General features: G+C 39.5%; 1 protein-coding gene and 1 pseudogene across 1 annotated transcript in view; both read left to right on the top strand.

Moving 5' to 3' along the window:
- Positions 1-284: 284 nt before the first annotated feature.
- The window catches only part of SHCBP1L (SHC binding and spindle associated 1 like), a 62,288-nt gene continuing 46,636 nt past the window's right edge, over positions 285-15,936 (top strand). Inside the window, exons 1-2 of the mRNA XM_004469106.5 lie at positions 285-758; positions 2,315-2,464. Of these exons, the coding sequence (XP_004469163.2) occupies positions 345-758; positions 2,315-2,464 (564 nt within the window). The 5' untranslated portion in view covers positions 285-344. The remainder of the gene's footprint in view (positions 759-2,314; positions 2,465-15,936) is intronic.
- Positions 7,698-9,151, top strand: LOC101441681 (transformer-2 protein homolog beta pseudogene; annotated as a pseudogene).

The following is a 15,936-nucleotide window of genomic DNA, read 5'->3' as shown; positions in this document are numbered from 1 at the left end:
CTCGTCCTCCCGGGCGCCCGCCCCATTTCCCCAACCCGGAGCCGGCGCCCCCTCGCCCCACCCTCCGTCCTCACGCCCGCTCTGAGCCCCGCCCGGCAACACCCGCACCCACACCCATCACCCCGCCCCGTCCGCTCACGCCCCGCAACCTCTCGAGCCACCCCGGCACCCCGCCCCACAGCATCTCGACCTACCCCCGCAAACATCCCGCCCCGCCCCGGCCGGAGGCCCCTCGAGACCCCGCGCGCGCTGCGGCCCTGAGGGCGCAGCTCGCCCATTGGTCGGCGCGCCCAGGGCGGGAAAGGTGGCTAACGGCCGCCACACGCCCTCGGGGTGCCGAAGGGATGGCGTCGGCGTCCAGGGCTGCAGTACCTGAGGACTCGGTCCGAACCATCAGCCCCGGCAGGCGAGGAGACAAGGTGGTCCTCGTGCCCACTGGGGACACGCTGAAGGCGGTGACCCTGAAGAGCACCGCGTCCCCGGTGCGGTCGGTAGTGGCCTCCCCTCGCCCTGTGAAGGGGAAGGCCGGCCGCGAGGCGGCGCGGCGGCGGCTCCAGCTCCTGCGGGTCTCTCAGGCCGAGGGCGCGGCGGAGGGGGCCGAGGACGAGGAGGTGGAAGAGGAGCCCCTTCTCTTGGTGCCCGGGGAAGATGAAGAGGAGGCGCAGCCGTTGCCCCCTCTCTGCGTGTCGTCCATGCGGGCGATGTGGCGGGACGAGAAGGTGGCGCTGTACTGCGACCAGGTGCTCCAGGGCTGTAAGGTGAGGAGACCCGGATCCCGCGGAGCGGCCGCGGGAACCGAGGTGGAGGGGGTTTGTGTCCTCCTGTTAGGATGATGGGGTACAAAGGGAACCTGCATTTCAAAACACAGACTTTACTCAGCAGAGCTTCCACCTTGTTAGAACTACCCAGGCCTTGTCCTAAAGAGGAATTCCTATTAGATTTTTCGTCAGACGGAAACTGTTAATTATGGAGACAGCCCTGTTATCTCTGAGAGCTCCTAACAGCCTGACATATTTAGGCCTTACTACTCAGATATACCTCTTAATATTTTTATTTAACAATTTGTGCCAAAACATAAGGGTGAGAAGAACCATTGTTATGAATTATGTAGCCTTGACGTTTAAGGTAGAATGCTAACATTTTTATGTTTTAAGAATGATTCATAGGCATAAATATTTAGAATGTGGAATGATGTTTTGTATAGAAGATATATGCCTGGAAACACAGAAGAGAACAAATATTTTCTAGCTTGTTTTTTTTTTAATTATAGAAGAATAATTTATGATAAGGATACCTGTGACAGTGATATTTATTAAGATTAAAAATTAGAACCTAAATTTCCAAAAACAGGGCTGGCAAAAAATTATGGTAGCTCCCTATAATAGAAAGTCATGCAACTTTAAAAATCATGTTTTCAAGAACTATGTATACGCTTATGCTACAATATTAAGTGAAAACAAAACAAAACCAGGAGACCAAACTACAGTATGACCCAATATTTTAAATATGAATAGATGCATATACTATGGGTAGAAAAAAACCTGGAAGGAAGTACACCAGAATTTCAGCAATGTTTTATCTCTAGCTGTCAGGATTACAGGTGATTTTTGTTTTCCTTATATTTTTTGTATTTTGAAGATTTTCTGTGTGTTTACCATATTCTACAACTAAAGAAAAATTTTATTTTTAAAAACACTCATACTGTGAGACTAGGACAGTAATAATCAATTTAAATTTAATAATGAAGGTTGGAGAAGGCTTGGTGTATCAAAGACAATTGAAAAACTTATACAAGTCATTGTTATTAATCAGACAGGGTCTAATGACTGAGTTTGATGATAGCTTAGATTATCATCCTTGAGGTAGATGAATTGAAATTTAAAAAATCAAATGGGCAATTATTTATTGAATACTTAATATGCTCATTCATTTTATAGAAGAGTACTAAAATTTTATGTACTGAAAACATTTTAAATAGCTCATTACATCTTTAAAGTTCAGAAAAAATAATGTTTTTAATATGTATAATCAATTCTGCTCAGTGGATTAATAAAACAAATTACTTGAGCACAATAAGTAGATATCTTTGAATTACTCTGAGTAAATATTAATAGATCTTTCAGTTTATTTAAATTTTTAAATGTTTATATTTCCCATTAAATATAGTTTTAGTTAAAATCTATAATTTTCCAGGTTTTTAATTATTTAAGGCTATACTGGTTCTATATTTAAATAGATATCATAAAATATTTAATTACAAACCTATAATTATAAAAAAACAAACAAACCCACAATTATCTTTTTTTTCCCCTAGGCAGAAGATGCTGATGAGGCTATGAGCAAATATCTATCAGAAAAATTAAAATTAAAAGACAAATGGCTTGGAGTCTGGAAGACTAATCCTGAGTTATTCTTTGTTAAATATGAAGAAGCTTCTATCCCTTTTGTTGGTATATTGGTTGAGGTAAATAATTTTTATATGATCTTTGTTCTTTGAATGAAATTATCAGCTCTTTCTAAGACTGTGAAATATGACTTTATGTTGGGAAGTTGACAAAAATTTACTTCTATTTTAAAATTCTAAGCAAATTGATAGTGTAAAAAGAAAGTAAGTGGAATATTAGCAAACTTTTACATATATACAGTTATCATTAAATGAGATCCAATAGTATCAGACATTTAGTAGTCTAGTTTCAATTGCTGAAATAACTTAAAAATAGCAAAAGTACGTTTCTTGAAAAATTAGTGATTTAGGCTTAAACAAATTTAGACCTTTTTCTGTCATTTCTCTTTAATCTTATTTTATCTGAGCTATGAACTATAGTTAATTTAAATTAGTAAAGAAAGAAATGGATCAGGAAACTACTGGTAAAGTTTGAAGTTTTTCTCTTTGTAATAATGTAATTTATCAACTTCTAAACCTTAATCTGATAGGATTAAGTCGTCTGCTCTCTCTGTCCATTCGCTGTGTGTTCTTCTGTGTCGGCTTGTGTCAGCAGCAAACTGGAATCTGTCTCATTTTGTTGCATCATCTTTCTGAGTCAGCTCTCCGTGTGTGCAGCGCCATTCCTGGGCAGGCTGCACTTTTTTTGCCCTGGGCGGCTCTCCTTTGGGGGCACACTCCTTGGGCGTGGGGCTCCCCTACGTGGGGGATATCTCAGATCTGTAATTTTGTTCACAAGAAAAACTTGAAACTCATTACATTACAGATTACTTGAAAACAACTGAGAAATACAGGGTCAGTGGAAAGTAAGTTAGTGACATCTTTATAGATAAAGAACAGCTTATTTCAATCATAGAGAGAAAGGAACATAAAAAGTTTTAAGATTAATTTTTCAATAATACTCTATTTTTAGTGCTTCCTGCTAGTGTGTTCATCTTTTCATTTTGAGTAGCTTTTGCCGGAAGCTTCCATAACTTCTCTAGATTTTTTTTCATCTGGATTAAAATAAGAGAAGGTGGACTTCATCAGTGGTTTTAACATTTTCTTTATAGCATAAATATTACATCAAAGCAGTACATTTCTGAATGAAATGAAAGATGGTATTCTAGCAATTGCTTGACTTCTCCTTCAACACTTCATGGTAGGGGCCTCCATCCCCCCTCAACAAAAACCTCTCAAGATCTGTAAAGTTCTGTGGAATTTCATTGGATTAGGTTAGCTGAAAGTCCTATCAAGTTCTAAAGTTTCTCATGCACTATATTGATTATTTAATCTCTCTCATTCCAAAAATAGCAAGGAAGATTACAGATAATTAGGTTGCTTTATAATGCCCTAGGGGCTTCTAATGTCCTTTCAACATTAAGGTAAGAAGAAAATGAGGAACAAAGGAAAACACAAAACGCAAAATAGTAGCTGGCAGATTCTGGTTCTTTTTTTTTTTTAAAGATTTATCCATCCATTTAATCCCCCCTCCCCCGGCCGTCCGCCCCCTGTGTCTATTGGCCGGGTCCCGTTTCCCTGCCCGCCTCTGTCGCCATCAGCGGCTCGGGAAGCGTGGGTGGTGGGTGGCGCTATTCCTGAGCAGGCTGCACCCTCCTTCGAGCTGGGCGGCCCTCCCCATGGGGCGCACTCCCTGCGCGTGGGGCTCCCCCACGCGGGGACACCCCTGCGTGGCACAGCACTCCCCGCGCACGCACCAGCACTACGCATGGGCCAGCTCCACACAGGTCAAGGAGGCCCGGGGTTTGAACCGCAGACCTCCCATGTGGTAGACGGACGCCCCAACCACTGGGCCAAGTCCGTTTCCCAGATTCTGGTTCTATTAAAGATTTATTTTTTATTTATTTCTCTTCCCTCCCCTCTCTCCCCCCACTTGTCTGCTTTCTGAGCCCATTTGCTGTGTGATCTGTGTCTTCCTGTATTCTTGTCAGAGGCAGTGGGAATCTGTGTCTCATTTTGTTGCGTTATCTTGCTGCAGCAGCTCTCCATGTGTGCGGTTCCACTCCTGGGCAGGCTTCACTTTTCGCGCTGGGCAGCTCTCCTTACAGGGCACACTCCTTGCGCGTGGGGCTCCTCTACTCGGGGGACACCCCTGCATGGCAGGGCACTCCTTGTCTGGATCAGCACTGCACACGGGCCATCCCATCACACGGGTCAGGAGGCCCTGGGTTTGAACCTTGGACCTCCCATGTGGTAGGCGGACGCCCTATCCGTTGGGCCAAAACCACTTTCCTCTGGTTCTTTTAATTATGTGCCAGCAAAGGAAGTGAGTCTAGCTCTTAGCAGCTCTTAAAATAGTGCTGCCTCAATTCAGACTTTGTTTCATCCACTTCTGCTTCTTTCGTGTCATCTGAACTTGAAGTATCAAAGGTGTTATACAATGCTCTTTGTTCTAAAGTCACAATAATTTATTCCTATCCTTCTCCCCCATCTCTCTTTTTCTTTAGATGCTGTATTAGTTTTCTGTTGCTGTTACAAGACATTATTACAAACTTGGTTGCTTAAACAATACCATTTTATTACAGTTCTATAAGTCAGAAGTCTGATTCGGTCTGTCTGGGCTAAAATCAAGCTGTATGCAGTGCTGCATTTCTTTCTGGAGGCTAAAGGGGGGATTTTGTTTCCTTGCCTTTTCCAGCCTTTAATAGCTGCCCACATTCTTTGGTCCATATGCCCCTTCTTCTCTCTTCAAAGTCAGCGTCAGTGAGTTGAGCCTTCATGTTGTCATCTCTGGTTCTTTGAAGGCAGGAAACGTGTTTCCCGTTTAAAGAGCTCATGTGAATAGACTGGGACCAACTGGGTGATCCAGGATAATCTCCTAATCTCAAGGTCCTTAACTTTAATCACATCTGCAAAGTCCCTTTTGCCATGTAAGAACATATTCATGGGTTCCAAGATTAGGGCATGGACAATTTTGGGGGCCATTATTCTACCTACCATAGATTCATACAATAACAAACAAGCAAAAACTTGGAAACATAATACTTGAATGGAAGAAAATTTAGCATATTCTTACAGAACATATCAAGAAGTTTAAAATGATTTGCTTTATTTCTAGTAGTTTATTCTACAAACATCATAAATATAGAAAAAGACTTATTAAGGCAATCACAGTGATATTTATTAAAACCAAAAAAGTTTAATAATAAGAAGCTGGTCAAATAAACGGTGGTATATCCACAATATAGAATACCCTGTAGTCATAAAACTTACATTAACGAAAGAACTTTTAATGACTTAGAAAAGTGCTCATTGTGTAATGCAAAATGAAATAGAAGATACAAAACTTTATATACAGTGTAATCCAACTACATAAATTGTATAAGTAGGTAGAAACTGGAAGATAAAGAGCAAAATGTTAACACTGGTTATCTCTGAGAATAGGGTTATCATTGGTTTTAAAATTTTATATAAAGAGCAGATACTGATCTCATCAGTAAGCTTTTTTGTAGATATGACACACCCCTACTTTTACTCAACATGTTTTATGGGAAGCGGACTTGGCCCAGTGGTTAGGGCGTCTGTCTGCCACATGGGAGGTCCGCAGTTCAAACCACAGGCCTCCTTGACCTGTGTGGAGCTCGCCCGTGCGCAGTGCTGATGCGTGCAAGGAGTGCCCTGCCATGCAAGAGTGTCCCTCGCGTAGGGGAGCCCCATGCGCAAGGAGTGCGCCCCGTAAGGAGAGCTGCCCAGTGAGAAAGAAAGTGCAGCCTGCCTAAGAATGGCGCTGCACACACGGAGAGCTGACACAAGATGACGCAACAAAAAGAGACACAGATTCCCATGCTGCTGACAACAACAGAAGCGGACAAAGAAGAAGATGCAGCAAATAGACACGAGAACACACAACGAGGGTGAGGGGTGAGGGGAGAGAAATAAATAAATAAATACTTCCCTCACCAAAGTCTATTTTCATGTGTTGGAGCAAGATGGCTGCCAACATCTGTGAGGGTTCAGGCTTCCTGGGTTCCTCTCTTCCAGGGTCTTGCTTCTCTCTGGGCTCAGGTTCCTCTCTTCCTGGGGCTTGCTTCTCTTTCCTCTGCATGCTTAGTTCCCAGGGCTTTAGCTTAAGGCTTTAGCATCAAACTCCAACATCAAAAATCCTCATCTCTGTCCTTTGCCTTGTCTTTCATCTGTGAGTCCCCACCCCACCAATGGGTGGGGACTAAATGCCCTAATAATGTGGTCCAATAAAGGCCCTAATCATAACTTAATCACACCCAGGTACAGACCAGATTATAAACATAATCCAATATCTATTTTTGAAATTCATAACCATATCAAACTGCTACACTATCCAATGAAATAAATGTGCAAAACACTTGAAAATATAATTTTCCAAAAAATAAATACAAATGGTGACTGGTATTCTACTATAGAACTATTGTGACTAGTAATGGAAGAAACTTTAAGAGTAATGTGGAGAAAGTATCCAAAGTAGTTGCTGAGGGCAGGGCGAGAGAAGAAGAGATGTGACTTGAGGGCATGTTGGGTACTTGGAATTGTCCTAAATGATATTGCAGGGACAGATGCTGGACACTATATATCCTGCCATAACCCACTGAAGGTACTGGAGGAGAGTGTAAACTACAATGTAAACTAATTTATGTGGTGCAGCAGTGCTCCAAAATGTATTCACCAAATGCAATAGATATGCCTCAATGATGAAGGAGATTGTTGATGCGGGAGGAGTGGGGTGGTAAGAGGGATGTGGGGCATGTGAGAACCTCTTATATTTTATAATGTAACATTTTTGTGATATATGTATCTTCAAAAAATAAAACAAAAAATAAATGTTCAAAAAAAAACTTAAAAAAAAAACAAAATATGTTTTAAAATTTTGTTCATATCCCTTGATCAGGTTAGAGGATCTTTGATGTGCAGACATTTAAGGGAAGTCTCAGTGGACCCTGGAAGCTGTTTGCTTGATTATTCTTCATCATAATCCTAAAGAGAGAAACAGTCACTTTGAGCTGCACTTAACACTCACATTTTTCATCATGGTCATTTCCACAAACTCCCAACTTCAGTAATGTACTCCTTGGTTTTAAAACCTGTTCTAGCAGACCATTTTATTTGATGTATAACTTGCTGGACAAATTGCAGGGGCAGCAGAGGCATTTAAATTCATATTTTAGACTACTTAGGACCTTTTTTTTCCCATTTAGCTACTTCCCTGTCTTTATCCTTTATTTCATTGTACGGGACCCCAAAATAGTAGCTTATACTACGTGTCTCAACTTATTTACTTTTTGTCTACCCACTTGTTAAGTGTTTTCTTACTTTTATTCAAGTTAAACATGCAGGTGGAGAGGGAAAGGGGAGGGGGCGGGAACAAGTTCTGGGCGAGGGGAGGAGAGGGTTTAAGGTGCACGAGGTCAAGTCCTGTATTGTTAGAGCGGGTGTGGAGGCAGTGCCGAGCGTTTTCGGCTCTGAGCCCTTCAGAAACCAGTGTTTAGAGAGGCTGCTGTGAAACGTCGATAAAGAAGATACCTGAGGAAGCTTCCTCTAAAGATATCGAGGGATGACAGCAGCTGGGAGTCATGAGTGACAGCGGTGAACAGAACTACGGCTAGCGGGAATCCCGTTCTGCTTCAAGTGCTCTTGGATCTGGGAAACCTTCAAGGCATACATACCCCTGGAAGGTCTCGCTCCAAGGAAGATTCCAGGCTTTCCAGATCAGAGTCCAGGTCCAGATCTGAATCTAGATCTAGATCCAGAAATTCTCGAAGGCATTGCACAAGGTCACGGTCTCCATCTGGCCCTCACAGATGATCCAGTAGCAAGTCTTACAGTTGAGATTATGGCAAATGGTGTAGCCACAGTCATTCTTCCATGTCTATCTTCCAGCGTCATGTTGGAAATCGGGCAAATCCCGATCCCAACTGTTGTCTTGGAGTATTTAGGTTGAGCTTGTACACCACAGAAAGAGATTAAAGAGAAGAGTTCACTATGTTTAGTCCCAGTGCTGACCTGAGTTGTATACGACCTGACGTTCAAGAGGATTTGCCTTTGTATATTTTGAAATTGTATATGATGCCACGGAAGCTAAAGAGCATGCCAATGGAATGGAGCTTGATGGTCGTAGGATCAGAGTTGATTTCTCTATAACTAGAGGACCACATCCCCCAACACTAGGAATTTACATGGGGAGACCTACCTATAGCAGCTCACGAGGTGGGGGTTACTATGAGAGAGGATATGATCAAGGTTATGATGACCGAGATTGCTATAGCAGATGATATAGAGGAGGAAGTGGAAGATGGAGAGCTGCTCAAGACAGGGATCAGATACACAGAAGGCAGTCCTCTTCTCCTTACTACAGTTGTGGAGGGTACAGATCAGGTTCCAGATCTCAATGGTATTCACCTCCCTGCTTCTCATCTCACCACTATTAAAGCATGAAATTTGAAGACCAGCCTTAGAGTTGGGAAATTGTTTGTGGGATAGTATTTTTTATTGTCTCCTGTTTAAAAAGTGAACAGTGCCTTGTGAAGTTATGTGACTTTACACCTTTTATGATGACTACTTTTGGTGAAGTTGAAACGCTGTCTTCATTCTGCATTTGTGTAGTTTGGTGCTTTGTTCAAAGTTAAGTGTCTTTAGAGGGAAACCGACTTGGCCCAGTGATTAGGGCGTCCGTCTACCACATGGGAGGTCCACGGTTCAAACCCTGGGCCTCCTTGACCCGTGTGGAGCTGGCCCATGCGCAGCGCTGATGCGCGCAAGGAGTGCCCTGCCACGCAGGGGTGTCCCCCGCAAGGAGTGCGGCCCGTGAGGAGAGCCGCCCAGGGCCAAAGAAAGTGCAGCCTGCCCAGGAATGGCGCCACCCACATTTCCCATGCCGCTCACGACAACAGAAGTGGACAAAGAAACAAGACGCAGCAAATAGACACAGAGAACAGACAACCAGGGGAGTGTGGGGGGGGAATTAAAATAAATAAATAAATCTTCTTTAAAAAAAAGTGTCTTTAGAAAAGTATGTTTTGCATGTGTTTTTTAAAGTCTTAAGTTTTGACTGCTGAGAAGTTTCTATTGTACAAACTTCATTAAAAGGTTTTTCTCCTGAATTCAGGGTATTCGGAAGATGGAAGCCTGTGTATAAAATGCTACCAAATGGCAAAAACTATCAGTAAATACTGTTTTCCTTTCTAACTTATCAGTGCTTTGCAGAACTGTTTAGATTAAGTTGTCAGTAGTAAATTTAAAGACAAAAATGCCCATTTTCCTCTATTCCATAAAAAATACATACTTATTATAACTGTGCAACTAAGTGTTAAAATTATGCTCTAACTCTGTACTGCTTAGAACTAAAGATTTCAATACAGCAAATGCTTAATGCTTATCTAAATGTAGATTTGTCAGCCTTTATGTAATCTGTCTTGTATATAGCAAGGAGAAAGAAAAGAAGTTTCACACTGTTTGCCTACAAAATGCTATTTTCTAAAGCTGTTAAAGGGAATAATGATTATTTCGCTATAATTATCAGCAAGTGACAATTCATTTTACCACAAATGTACTCTTGTTCCTTTTTTCCCTTTTTTTCTTCTTTATTTTTTTTTTAAATGTTACATTAAAAAAATATGAGATCCTCATATACCCCCCACCCCCCCTGTATTCTTGTTCTTGTAGTGTTTAGGCTATATGAAAAATACTGGGTGCTTCAAAGTATAAAATAAAAGAAGGGACCATGACTCCTGTATCATGACTAAACTGAAAAATTTGCCTGTTCATTTTTAAAATATTATTTTCAGGTCCTTTGCTTACCAGAGAAGCCGAATTTCACCCAAATGTTTTGAGACGTGTGTTTAAATAAACTCAAATGAAAACTGAAAAATTGCTGTTGCAGCTCTTGGTTTACAAATAAGTTTTGCTTTTAAACCTGGTTACCTTGCATTTAATTCCATCTCATTAAAAATCTTTTCATATTTTGATCCCTAAAAAAATACGTTAAATGTGAACATAACTTATAGAGTCAAATAGAGTTACAACTTTTGTTATGAAAAGCAGGAGTTATGCAAACCTTACCCACCTCTTGCTGTTATTTCTAATATTCCAGGTACCACCACTTTGAACTCATTTAATTATTATAGTACCAATTTCCTATTCCCAAGGAACATAGTTATATTGCTATTTCTATTATTTTGCTATTTTTAGACATTACATATAAGCTCTCATTTTGGAAAATGGGGATTAAATTCTTTTTTAATACAACGTCATCACTACTATTCCCTGCTCCATTTCATACTTAAATTTTCCACATGCTCCTATCCTCCCAAAATACTTACACGGAATTTTATTAGATCAGATACTCAGTGTTTACTTTATTATGACTCTAGATATTTGTTAGATAAACTATGTAGTATATTATTAATTTTCCTTTCCTGCACAATTTTGCCATTTTACTAGTATTAATAACTTCCTTGTTTTTTCATTGTTTGATTTTCTAGATAGGTTCAGTAGTTCATTCCAAAATTCTCCCTCAGTTATTTGAATCTTCTCAATATGTTCAAACATTGATGAGGCATCTCTTGCATCCTTCTGATCTGCCATCTGGATTTTTGATCTCTAGATCTGCTGGATAACTATCCTCTTAGGGTCTCCCTCCATTATCATCCTACGAACTCCTTTCACCATTCTCTGGCATATAACCTTTTTCCCAGATTTCATGTCTTCCTTTTTACTTGGTTTATCTTCATTTTGGCAAGGACTTTATCTAATAGAGTCATGGGGAGGAAAGCAAAGCAGATAAATTTATTGGGATACTGGATGCCTGCAATTTCTTTATATTACCTTCATATTTATTTGGTCACTTGGCTGGGTATATGAATTGTAGTTTAGAATTTCATTTTATTCCATTGTCTTCAAGCTTCCAGTGTTGTAGGTTAAGAAGCCATTGTAATTCAGAATCTTGATCCTTTGACAAAACATGTTTTTTATTTGTTTTTACATTCTCTAAAAACTTGTAGGATCTTCTCTTTATTTCCAGAGTCCTCCACCAAAACAATCAGCAAAGAAACTTTTGAAAAGGTAATGAAGGGCAAAAAGAATGGGAAAGGCGACAACAAAGCCTGGAAGATATAAAGCAGATTTTAAAAAGCAGATAAAAAAGTGGTAGTAGCTTAGTAGGCCTAAGAAAGTTGGATTCTAAGTTGTCTATAGCAACAGCTAAAAGCATCCTGATTGACATTGCATATTCTAATGACAGAGGAATAGACTGTACTTAGAACACTGGAAATGAGACTGAAGATTGAGCTAAGAAGGAAAAATTGCTTAAAAGGCTGTTTAAATAATAGGGACTTCTGCATCTAGGAAGATGGAGTAGATATACTTTTCCCTATTCCTCCAGCTAAGTCCAACTAAAAACCCTGGATTTTATATAACATAAACATAAGAAGAATCTGAAATGTAAAGAGAAGGCAGATTGGCTCGGGACCTCATGACCTGAGGAAAGACATGGTGGTGAGCCACCCAGATGTCCACCAATGTTAGAATGGATCAACAAAATGTTGTGTGTGTGTGTGTGTGTATAAACACACAATGGAATAACATTCAGTTATGAAAAGGAGTGAAGTTCTGATACATGTGACAACATGGATGGACCTTGAAGACATCATGTTGAGTGGAATAAGCCAGAGACAAAAGACCAAATATTATATGATCAAACTTATAGGAAATAATAAGAATAAGCAAGTTAATAGTCTGAAATTAGAATACAGGTTACCAAGAACAGGGGTGGGGAAAATGGGGATTAATGCACAATTGGTGCAGATTATCTGTTTGGGGTGATGGGAATGTTTTGGTAATGAATGGAGTACAACATTATTAATGTATTTAACACCACTGAATTATATACTTAAAAGTGACTAAGATGATTAATTTTAGGTTGTATGTATGTTACCAGAATAGAACAATACAACACAAAGGATGAACCCTAATATAAATTATGGCTAATGGTCAGTAGTATAATAATAATATTTCATCCACTGCAACAAAGGTACCTCAAAGATGCACCTGTATGTGGGGAAGTAGTAGATGGTAACTCATATACTATGATTTTTCTGTAAACCTACAACTACACTAATAAAAAATTAATAATAAAAAATTAGAACACTATCTTCTGTGACTCTTAATGTATGTAAGAGGAAATATTTAAGGCAATTATAAATGGGGGAAGGTAAATGGAGATGAATGGACTTAAGTTGGTAAAATGTTGACAGCTGTAGCCTGATAAGTTATGTATATATAATAAAATACCTACATCTACTAAAAAAGTCATACATAATGCTACACTAAAAACATCATAGATAAATCAGAGTGGAATTCTGAAAAATGTTCTAGTAACTGATTACCCCTTTCATTACTCCACACAGCTGAGTGACTGCTCCTCATCCACTCGGGCAGAAGGCTGAAAGTTAATTTTCTAGAGAAAATAAAATATTTCTAACTTGGGATGCATGGTTAAGGGTGGGAATACACTATTAAGAAAGAAATTAAGTGAATTTTTACTAGTACCGAATGTTGGTTTCCCCTACCTTCTACCCCCACTCAGCTTCTAGAACATAAGTAGCTGATCAGATTCCTCCAGGCATGAAATTTGGAAGAATTTTCCCTGACCAGTTCAAAATTTTAAAAACCTAGTTACTATATATGGAGTTTTCATGGAAATAGCCTTTGCAATTATCTTATGCTGAAGAGTTGTTCAAACCATGTACACAGACCTTTCAGTCATCTTTTTAGTACTCCACTCTTAAATATGAACATACAACCAATGGTCCCCATACATTTAAGGAAATACCAGAGTGGTAGTCAAAACAAACAGAAAAGACATTGGAAGAGAGATGAATAGGGGGAAGAAAATGTATGTCTGTATATAGATATATGCAATAATATGTATTAATAGTCTCAGAAAAGAGAAATTAAAGCATCCATGAAATGAACCAGAATCTGTATGAAGGGAAATAAAAATATGATTGTAGAGATGAAAAACCAAATAGCAGAATTGTTTTGATTAGCATTGGAGGATAAAGTTAAATAAATCTGCCATAAAGTAGAGAGGAGGGGAATGAGATTAGGTCCAATATCCAATATCTGTATAATAAATGCTCCAGAGAGAGGGCAGGAGGAAGAGAGAGAGATACAAAACAAGAAGAGGGAAAAGCAAATTGTCAAATCATGAAAGTTCCCCAGATCCAAAAGATATGAATTTTTAGACTGAAAGATTCCACTTGTATCCAGCACAACATAGTAAAATTTGAGAATGCAAGGACCAAAGAGAAGATCCAGCAGGCTCCCAGACAGAAAAAAAAATAGACCAAATAAAGTATCAAAGGCAAAATGACATCAGACTTCTCAACAGAAATTCTTAAGGTTAAAACGCTGAGAAAAATACTTTCAAATTTTCCGGGTAAAGTGATATCCAAACCTAGAATTTTATACTCAGTCACACTATCAATTTAAGTATGAGAATATAAAGAAGACATTTCAAATATGCAAGATCTCAATATTTTGTCCAGTGCATCCTTTCTCAGGAAGTTAATATCTTCAGCCAAGGGAGAAAATCAAGAAATAAGACATTAGACCCAAAATACAGAGAAACCAATGTAGAAAAGCAAAGGAATCCCCAGGATGATGGTAAAGCAAAAACAGCTATGTATGTGTACCAGGCCTAGATAGCCAATTCAGACTAAAACTAGTCAAAGAACTCTGGAAAAGATTGTGCCAAGAAAATGAAGCATTTCATTTCAAATACATCTCATTGCGTTTGAACATATTGAAAGATTTACAGTTAACTCCTGGAAAACAAAATTTTGTGCAGGAAAAGAAAATCAGCTTATACTACATGGTTTTCACTGGTATCTCCAAACATTAAAATAAATATGGAATACTAAAAAATAAATATATTGGAGAATGGAAGTACAGGAACATTTGTGTGAGTATTTGTGATAGGGATGATAATAAGTGAGACAGCTAAATTCTCGTCTTTCAGAGTGAGAGGTCAATATAACACCAAAAATTGAAACAAAGCAAAACAAAACTACAAGTAGCAATATAAGCATATTTAAAGATACAGAGGTATGGAAGCAGATGTGCTCAAGTGATTAGGTTCCCATCTACCGTATGGAGAGTTGTGGGTGTGATTCCTGGGGCCTCCTGGTGAAAAGCAAGCTGACATGTGCAGCACAGATTGCTGGCTGGCCCATGCACCACAGAGAGCTGGTGCAACAAGATGATGCAGCAAAAAGGACACAGGAGAGAGTGAGAGACACAGCAAACCAGGGAGCTGAGGTAGCTCAAGTGTTGAGTGCTTCTCTCCCACATTGGAAGGTTCCCGGATCGGTTCCCAGTGCCTCTAAAGAAAAGACACGCAGACACAAGAGTGTGCAGCAAATAGACACAGTGCACAGATAGCAAGTGCAAGCAGCAGGGGGGCAGGCTGGGAATAAATAAATAAATTTTAAGAAAAAAAAAGATATAGAGGTAAGTATAAAAATAACCAGCTAGAAGAAAATTTGTTGCCGCTGAGGAAGAGGAGAGAGAAGGTGATGGAACTGTCAAGGAATTCTATTTTCATCACAAACCTGGTATATCTATTTAATTCTAAACCTATGTTCATGTTTAATAAAAAATCAAGACTCCATTTAAAAATAAAGGTTCAATATCAAAAATTTTACCTACTTTTACCTACTTTTGTTCTGTCACAAATATGAATTGCAGATCACTTATCTTCAAACACCCAGTTTTAAATTCCTATTCTATTTTGCTGGTGTTTTTCTGTCCCATAGTGTTTGAAGAATAGAATTTATATTAAAAATAAAATTTCTATTTCAAAGTTTGATTGGTGTTTTGAAGATATAGCTTATATTTTAAATGATTATTGTCATGTATATTGATGATGTAACACTTAACTGATTTTTTTTTAAGAGGTACTGGGGATTGAACCCGGGACCTTGTACATGGGAAGCAGGCACTCAACTACAGAGCTACACTTGCTCCCCAATTTACTGCTGTCTAAAAATTTATGTTTCTTGGGAAGCGGATGTGGCTCAATTGATTGGACTTCCATCTAACATATGGGAGGCCCTGGGTTCACTTCCAGGGCCTCCTTGTGAAGGCAAGCTGGCCTGTGCCCGGGGAGAGCTGATGGCCCCTGCAGGTGGAGAGCTGACAGCCTGCGCCCGTGGAGAGCTGACTGGCCTGCGCCCATGGAGAGCTGGCACAGCAAGATAATGCAACAAAGGGAGACAAGCAGACATAGAAAAATGTGCAGCGAATGGATACAGAGAGCAGACAGCAAGCGAGTGGCAAGGGAAAGGGTATAAATAAATAAAATCTTTAAAAAAAAAAAAGGGTTTGTTTCTTTACCTAGATAGGTTTTAAAATAGTTTTCAAAATTGGTTATTGGAAGATATAATTTTGTATTAATAATGAATATAACTTATTAAATTTTTAGAATACTGAATACTGTAGACTCAGTGGTTCTCAAATGCTAA

The sequence above is a fragment of the Dasypus novemcinctus genome, chromosome 13 (assembly GCF_030445035.2).
Source record: "Dasypus novemcinctus isolate mDasNov1 chromosome 13, mDasNov1.1.hap2, whole genome shotgun sequence".
NCBI lineage: Eukaryota > Metazoa > Chordata > Mammalia > Cingulata > Dasypodidae > Dasypus > Dasypus novemcinctus.
The sequence above is the reverse complement of the archived record's forward strand: the minus strand, read 5'-3'. Positions and strand labels throughout refer to the sequence as shown.